Genomic DNA, 8,915 nt, shown 5'->3' on the forward strand with positions numbered 1-8,915 from the left:
TAGGATAGGTATGGCAGGACGTGGTAGGGATCAGAACCGTGATGTCCTCGACCGCATCACCGCTGTGCTGGAAACTCTAGTGCAGGAACGTGATGTGGAGCCGGCGGAGTATCGGGGACTCATGGCTTTCCGTAAGAACCACCCGCCAAAGTTCAGTGGAGACTATGATCCGGAAGGTGCTAGGTTGTGGTTGGCTGAGACGGAGAAGATTTTCGAGGCGATGGGTTGCCTTGAGGAGCATAAGGTCCTTTATGCGACATTTATGCTCCAAGGGGAGGCCGAGAATTGGTGGAAGTTCGTGAAGCCTTCATTTGTTGCACCTGGAGGCGTGATTCCTTGGAATGCCTTCAAGGACAAATTCCTGGAGAATTACTTTCCACGAGATCTCAGGAAGCGGAAGGCGAGGGAATTTCTGGATTTGAAGCAAGGAAACATGTCTGTTGGGAGTACACGGCTAAGTTTAATGAGCTTCTGCAGTATTGGCCTCAATACCAAGATGCTCGGAATGAGGAAGATCTATGTGCTCAGTTTGAGAATGGGCTTCGGTTGGAGATCCAACAGGCGGTTAGCTACATGCAGATCACAGATTTTAACCAGCTGGTGACAAAGTGCAGGATTTTTGAAGATAAGATGAAGGAGAGGCAAGCTAGAGGCGTTGGAGGACCTCAGAGAAACCATCCTTTTAGAGGAAATAGTAACAAAAGGATGAAGCCGTATGCTAGCAACAAGGGGAAGCAACCTATGGCTACCTCCAACATGAGCAAGTCAACACTGTGGACACCTTTGCTCTGGATGACACTATGTATTTTGTAAAACTCCCATATTTTGGACAGCTTTAAATGATGAATGTATTTATGATCAATCTTGTTACTCGAAAAGAAAGCATTAGCAAATTTATTTGTAAAAGAGTTTATCGACCGTATTTTATTCTTTTATTTTCACGTGACGACCTAAAGTAATGACTGGTACATTCTTCCTTTTGAAACAGTAAAATAGTTTAGAGATTATGAGCGGTAAGAAAGAAATGACTCCGAATAGAGTTGTGAACTGGCCATTCAGGACTCTATAGTGAGGATTTTCCTTCTAAACCTAGTTATGGTGAAAAGAGAAAGAAATGAAAAAGAAAAAGAAGGAAAAAAAAATTTACCATGGTTTTTGTTAATTAAATCATTACTATTAAACCATTCATTATTTTGGGGACGCCAGAGCTTACAAGCTCCTTTTTCCGTAGGACTCACGTATCCACCTTGTCTTTCATTGCTCACTCCTCAAGCCATTCCGGCATGATGCAAGAACTGAACCCAGCCCACTTCCATTACCTGGAAAGGACTTCGACAACCGTCCTCTCATCACCCCTCTAACTATCCTCAATACTCGTTGGGTAGACACAAACAATGGACCTCATTTACAAGTGCTAGTGCAAAGGGCCAGTTTACCAGTTGATGACACATCTTGGGAATAATGGGCTTCATTAAAGGAGGAATATCATCTTGAGGACAAGGTGATTTTAGAAGGGGCCAGGAGTGATAGACCAGTCAACATGCATGAAGCCCAGCATGGAAGGCCCCAGAGGAAGGTCTCACCTCCTCAACGTTTTTGCGATTACGTTTAAGTGCTAATGTTCCAAAAGCATAGCTAGACGTTGTTAGATTCTATTATTTAGTGCATGTCTTTGTCGAGTGATGGGTAGCATACAACAATATGCTATTAGGCAATTATATTTCTTTATGCTTGTCGAGTTGATGTTAGGGCTTGTTCCCCATTATAATATTTGTATTTTCGTGTAGTGCTTATCTTTTAGTGCCCGACAAATGCCTATATATATGATAGCGCATTGTAGGAGGAATAAGAAGAAAATATCTAGTTCTCTCTCTATTCCGAATACTCTCCTTCTTTCTCCTGTAGCTTTACGTAACAAGTTGTTATAGCAATGGTTACAGGGTAGATAGAGCCTTTAATCTCATACATATTATTCAAACTCTCAACCACTAAATCAACTGATCTAGCGGGTTAGCCTATAATATATTTGTTCTCCTCTTTTCTTTGCCAATTACCTAATCTTTATTTTATTTTTCTCAAATCTTAACGAAATATTAATTTGACACTCTTAATTTAATGCTTTCTATTAAATAAATAAAAAATCTTGTTTTTAAACAAATACCCATGAGATGAATAAGTTTTAAAATTCGGAACATATAGTATATCTTGAGAGGAAGAAATGATCATCGTACACTTGCCAACCTTAGAATTCAATAGTCAAATTCGGACTAGAGACAACCCATTTAAAAAGGAAGTTATCTCAATATAAAACCGGTGTTTAAAGTTTAAAAGATTTCATTCTAGACTACTTGAAGAGAAAACAAGGATTCAACATAACTGATTAAGTGTAGTTAAATCCTTATTCAATATTTCAAACTTAGAACAAGCGTATATATGAGCTACAAAATATCATGTCAACGGCGTATATCAACAGTAATTTAATATAGATTTTACCGGGATAGAAGTGAAGGCCTTTTTTGGGAAGGAATTTCATTTCAGCTATTTTTTAGATTTTTTATTAATTGAAAGTTTATTTAACTGTTTAATAAATTAAATAAGTTTTTTTTCTAGTAGTTTTAGCATTTTTGAAACTTTAGTTTTTAACTTTTTATATTTTCTTTTCATTTTTATTGTTAATCTATTTATCAAAATTTTTAATTATTCTTTTTAAATAAATCATAATTTTATTATTTTTCTGTTATTATATACTTTTCAACTACTTCAACAATTAATTTTATCTAATATTTATAATTTAATAAATTAATTTTTCAACTTTCAAATAACTTTCTATCTTTTAGCTTATTTTTAAGTTAGTTTTGTCAAACATTTTAACATAATTAACATGCAAGACCTTTTATATATATATATATATATATATATGATAATTTATAATTATGATATTATAAAAAAGTTTCACAATTTTAATGGTTTATGATTATATGATATTATAACACAGCCAAGATGTAAGAAATTTTAAAGTAATTAACATTAACATTAACATGTAAGACAAATAATATAATGCGTAAAAAAGTTTGACACTTTAAAAATACATCATATCAAGAGTGATTGACCTTTGGGTCTCTCTTACAAATTATTTACAAAAATAGGATTATTTAAAACGAATCACTGGTATGAGATTATTTATATAAAACTACTTAATGTCATTTTTTACAGTCTAAAAAAACTGTCAAAAAATGACCATTAGTGTATTTTTTTAGATATTCAGAAGATAATCATTAGTAATTTAAACCAATCTTATGTCAGTAATTTTTGTTTTAAAACAACCTCATTTTAATAAATAGTTTGTTAAATTCCCTAAATTAGTCCATCGTCCTAGTACTTGTAACTAAAATAGTAAAATCTCTCGCTGCACAAAAGAAATTTCAACAAGAAGGTAATTAAGAAGGGTGGTTGCTTTGGCTTCAGCATGGTATATTTCTGGAAAGAAATTAAACGACAGCCATGAGTGATGCCATATGGGAGCGAATTCATATTTCCGATAGGTGTGCCTTAAAGTGTAAAAAACAATAGAAACATGGTGTTGCCACTAAAAGAAAATGAAGGATCTTAATCTTCTGATACATTTATATATTTTGAAAGAAATAAAACAACAGCCATTAGTGATGCTGTGAGAGCGAATATTTCCGATAAGTAGGCCTTAAAGTGTCACAAAATAATGGAAACATGGCTGCCACTAAAAAATATAAGGATCTTAATCTTCTGACACATATATTTATAACACAGATAGGAATAAAGTGGGTAGCCAAATAATTAACTATAACCTCTTGAATTCTTTAAAGAAAATATACTTATACTTTCCATCTATGAATCTTGTCTCATCCAATATTATAAAATTAGATATAAATAAGTCTAAAGGAAGATCAAAATTTTCTTTGAAGATAAAATTATAAAAATTCTAAAGAAATGGTAGGAATACTTTCTCTACCACTCTCTTTTTATCAGTAATTATTAATTGTAAATATGGTTAGTTTTTGTCAGTGAGAAAATTTGAACTCTGATTTTTTTTCTTTCCTTCTCTTTTTAGCATTAGACCAATCTTATATTCTCATAAATCATATTTTTTTATTTAATGTTTCTTTTCTGATTTAAAAGTGACAATTGCTAAAATGAGAAATTTTTAATAAATTTTAGTTAATCATAAATAGGAAAGTGTGAGAGATGCTAGGAGTATTTCTCATAAACATTTTAAAAGAAATTTTGGTCTCTTAATTTTTTAAATCGTTAATTTTGATCTCATTTTAATATAAAGAAATCTAATTTTTTTTATTTTTTAAAATCTATAATTTTAATTTTTATTTTAAAATAGAGATATTTACTTCTCTATTTTTTTTGCAAGATTTGCGGTTTTGTTCATTCTCTCTCAATCTGAAAACATACTTTAATCACATTATGTTAATTTCTTATCAATTATGCGTTTTGAATTTAATGAAAAACCCAAAATTTACAAAAATGAAATACTAAATATGTTTATTTTAAAATATAAAGAGTAAAAATGTGATCCAAAAAGAGTAAGACAAATGAAAGACTCGTACCTAGTAGCATCTTCAGCACCAAACTGAATATCATTGCAACCCAAACTCCGTGCAAACTTGACCATATCCCTGGCAATCTGAATCACCTGATCTTTACTCTTTCTCAGCTTGTGCTCCATGTGAATAGGGCTCGTAGCTATGGAAGTACAAAGCCGTGGCCTCTTAGCATACTTCACAGCCTCCCATGCAGTAGCAATGTCCTTCTCAACGCACCGACAGAAGCTAGCAATGACAGGCACATAACCATCATCACCAACAGCATTGCCAACCTCTTGTGCTATCATTTTGACGGCCATGAAGTCGCTATTCGACGCAGAAGGGAAGCCGGGCTGGATGATGTCCACGCCCAGCTTCACCAGCTGCCGTGCGATGTCGAGCTTCTCCTTTGCTGTCATGGTGGCTCCCGGGGATTGTTCGCCGTCGCGGAGGGTGGTGTCCAAGATGCGGACGTAGGAGGAGTCGGGGATGTGGTTGGGAATGTATTGAGGGCGGAGACGAGAGAGTTTTGGGGATTGAGAACTTGGAATGGAGGTTTTGGTTGCCATTGATGTGTGCTTGGGGATTCGAAGGAAGGAATGATGAATGAAAAGGTTTTAAGTTTTGTTGGAGAGTCGGGGGTCGTTTATTTAGAGTATGATATGATATGATATTAATCGGAATTAAATATGTTTTTTATTCCAAAAAATAGTTAAATTTTATTATTGTTCTCAGAAATTTTTTTCTTTAATGTTGGTTCTTATAATTAATTTTTTTTTTTTTTGTCTTTGCTCCCTTTAATTAGGTTTCGTCTGCTACCACATGGATAGGTGACGTGTGTCTTTAAATTGTAGGGAGCATAAAAAAAATTTAGATATTTTTTTAAGATAAAAAAATATATTTAAACTTATTAAATATTATAATTTAAATGAAGCTCTCAAAAAAAATTATAAGTTAAATGAATAAGTACTGAGACGTAACTAATCAATTTTACCCCGTAAAAAAACACTAATAATTTTAGTGTGATTTTTCAAGTAATTATTTTTAAATTTAATAAATTTATTATATATATATAATAATAATAATAATAATTTGTGATTATATGATATTATAAAAATAATTTTTTTCACAATTTTAATATATTTTCTCATCTATTGTACTTTTATTTCTTTCTTCTCTCCTTAGGTGTTATCTAGATGTTAGGGGAAAGATATTCTCTCAAGTGGTAAAACAAAATGAGATTCTGATGTGTTAAGATTTCATCTTTAATTTTTTAAGACTTTTAGTTTTTAATGAAATATATTATGTTACTATTTTTTATTTTGACAAAACATTAATAAAATTTATTGAAGGAGTAGAATCTCGTCAAATAATAATGAGCATGTTGATATACACGTTATACTTATCTTAGTGTGAGAAGAAATAAATTCTTGCGCTTGCTTGAACTTTATTTGATGGGTTCAAAATGGAAAAAACAAACACAGTAATTATTCCTATTTATATAAGGATGAATAATGATAAATGCACACTTTGAAATGAGGTGGATTGGCATCAAGAAATAGAGATAAAAAAAAAGATACTATGAGAAAGTAATAAATGTAATAAAATATATGTGATGAAAAAATAACTGACATATAAAGATAACAAAATATATACGATAAAAATGAGATGAAAAAAAAGTAAAAATATGTTCAGTAATTTCATATAAGGATTATATGATAAAACAATCATGTACCCTATTTTGGGAGAATTCGGGTAAAAATAAGAAGAAAAAAATAATAAAAATGATAAATAATTTAATAAAAAAAGAACGAGATGAAAAAAGTACTAAATATAAGATAAAAGAGGGAATCAAAACATTTTTATATTTTTTTCTTATATTAATTTCCAAACTGGTACTTAATAAAATGTGTTCTCTTTTTCTATTAAAATTTTAAAAAAAAATCAGAAAAGTTGTTTAATTTTGGACCAAGCAGTGGACACCGTCTGGTGTACCGTGTACGTTCCCACCGTTTTAGTCAGGTGATGCGACATAAATATTTAAATAACCGTATTAGAATATAAAAATATATTAATCGGTGTCCAAATATGTTTTCTAAATGAGAAAGCGTGATCAATATAATTTCATAAAATAACAAAAGTTGAGATACACTAAAACATTTTGTCCACCCAGCAGTAAAAAAAAAAATCAGTAATGAATTAAGGAATAATATTTTAAAAAGAGTACATTCTATGATGCCAAAAGACATCGATTCTAAATAATTATCTTAGAATATATGAAGGTAATAATTTTGCAAATAGGAAGAGGTCAATGACAATGGCTTTACAAAAATTGTTGTGAAATTTTGTGTTCAACGAGGTTTTTTTTTGTAAAAACATCGAGGTTTGTGTACTATTTTAATTTACAAATTAAAGGTACGTTCAGACCCTCACTCACTCACCATCCAAACCTCGCCCTCTCACCAAATTGGAGGAAAATTTGAATTTCTATTCAAATTTTACTTGAATTTGAAATTGAATTTATGGAGCCAAATTTTGGAGTCAAAATTTCACTAATTATGATTAGTGAATTTTAGCTATGGTTCAACCCACTAATCTAAGATCAAGTCCAAGATTCTCCACTAAGTGTGCTTAAGTGTCATGAGACATGTAAAACATGAAGGACATGCACAAAGTCTGACTATATGATGTGGCAATTGGGTGTAGCAAACAAATGCTCACCTCCTCCTCTAAAATTTAATTAGATTGGGCTTCTCCCAATTCAATTAAATTTATTTCCAACCACACAATCAAATATTCACTTAATGCATGTGAAATTACAAAATTACCCCTAATACAAAAACTAGTCTAGGTGCCCTAAAATACAAGAGCTGAAAAATCCTACATTTCTAGGGTACCTTACCTATATTATGGAGCCCTAAATACAAGGCCCAAAAATAATGAAACCTTAATCTAATATGTACAAAGATAAACAGACTCATACTTAGCCCATGGGCCCGAAATCTACCCTAAGGCTCATGAGAATCCAAGGGCCTTCTCTTGCATCTCTGGCCCAATCTTCTTGGAGTCTTCTATCCAATGCCCTTGCGGGGTAGGATTGCATCATGTACTTTTAGTCAAACTTGGTTTTGTTCCATTTACTTTAAAATTGATGGATTTAGTCATTCAACTTAAGAAAATATGTGAATTTAGTCCCAATTTCAACTTTGTAGCGGTAAAAAACTACCACTAAATGTTAAGTTAAAACACAAGGAGGGACTAAATTCACATATTTTCAAAAGTTAGAGGATTAAATTCACCAATTTGAAAGTACAAGGATCAAAACAAAGTTTGACTGAAAATATGGGGACTAAAAACAACTTTTTCCCTTAAAGCAATGACCGTAAGATACCACGTTTGAGTTTTCAAATGTTTTGTTTTGGTTTACATATCATACATGCCCAATAACCAATTATTTATTGCATTAACACTATTTGCTAGTGTGGGATCATGAACTAAGTATCAAGGAAGGCATTCTTTTGCTATCGATCAATGGAAACGTCTTGAAGAACAAAATCAAATTCCTAATATCTACTTTATATAAGAAATTTGGCTGTAACTAATCATCAAAATGAAACATGGTCATAGATTGTTCTTGGCCCATTGATATACCTGCTATTAGTTTCCATTCCCATGATTATTACTTTTCTGCTTCACGTCAATGTTTTTCCTCTCTTATCACTTAAAAAATCTATTTCTCTTAATAATACTTGTTCCCTTTTAATGTAGTTTTGAATATAAATTAAAGTTCCGCCCTTAAGGATTTCTTACTAATTATTACTAACACTCCTTATTTAAGATTGTAAGCATTTATAGTATAAAACTTCCAAGGAATCAAGAGGCAGATCAATATTTATTAAACATGTTTTCTTTTCTTTTTTTCCTTTTGTCATTCAAGGTATCACATTGATAATTATAGTTCTTCAGATTGTTTGCATACTAAATCTCAAGGTAATTAATGATTTATAGTTTTTTTTTTTCTCAATCTTTGGTTTTTTGAAAAAACTCATCTAAGGCACTATGTCCTTATTTACTTGTTTGTGATACTCTTGAATTTAAGAATAAGAGTCACACATGGGGCATGTATATAATAGTTAAACTAACAAATCATTGAAGATATAGCTTTGTTGGATACTACTGAACTTTTATTATGAACAAAAGCACCTACTGATTGACATATACCTTTTTCTCTTAATCAGGTTGGAACTATTCTTCTCAATTGTGCCTTCCTATATGACATCTTTTGCGCGTTTGTCTCTAAACGGTGGTTCCATGAGAGTGTGATGATAGTAGTGAGTGTTTAAAAGA

The 8,915-nt window shown here is 31.7% G+C and overlaps 1 protein-coding gene across 2 annotated transcripts in view; it reads right to left on the reverse strand.

The window, feature by feature from the left end:
* Positions 1-5,238, reverse strand: part of LOC100807538 (probable 2-isopropylmalate synthase) — a 73,108-nt gene extending 67,870 nt beyond the window's left edge. The window contains exon 1 of one of the 2 annotated variants that reach the window (XM_003538026.5): positions 4,593-5,237. In XM_003538026.5, coding sequence (XP_003538074.1) covers positions 4,593-5,137 — 545 coding nt within the window. In that variant the 5' untranslated portion in view covers positions 5,138-5,237. Of the gene's footprint in view, positions 1-4,592 lie in introns of both variants that reach the window. The other variant, XM_041006977.1, reaches the window with a different exon arrangement.
* Between the last annotated feature and the right edge of the window lie 3,677 nt (positions 5,239-8,915).

Source organism: Glycine max, chromosome 11, assembly GCF_000004515.6.
Source record: "Glycine max cultivar Williams 82 chromosome 11, Glycine_max_v4.0, whole genome shotgun sequence".
NCBI lineage: Eukaryota > Viridiplantae > Streptophyta > Magnoliopsida > Fabales > Fabaceae > Glycine > Glycine max.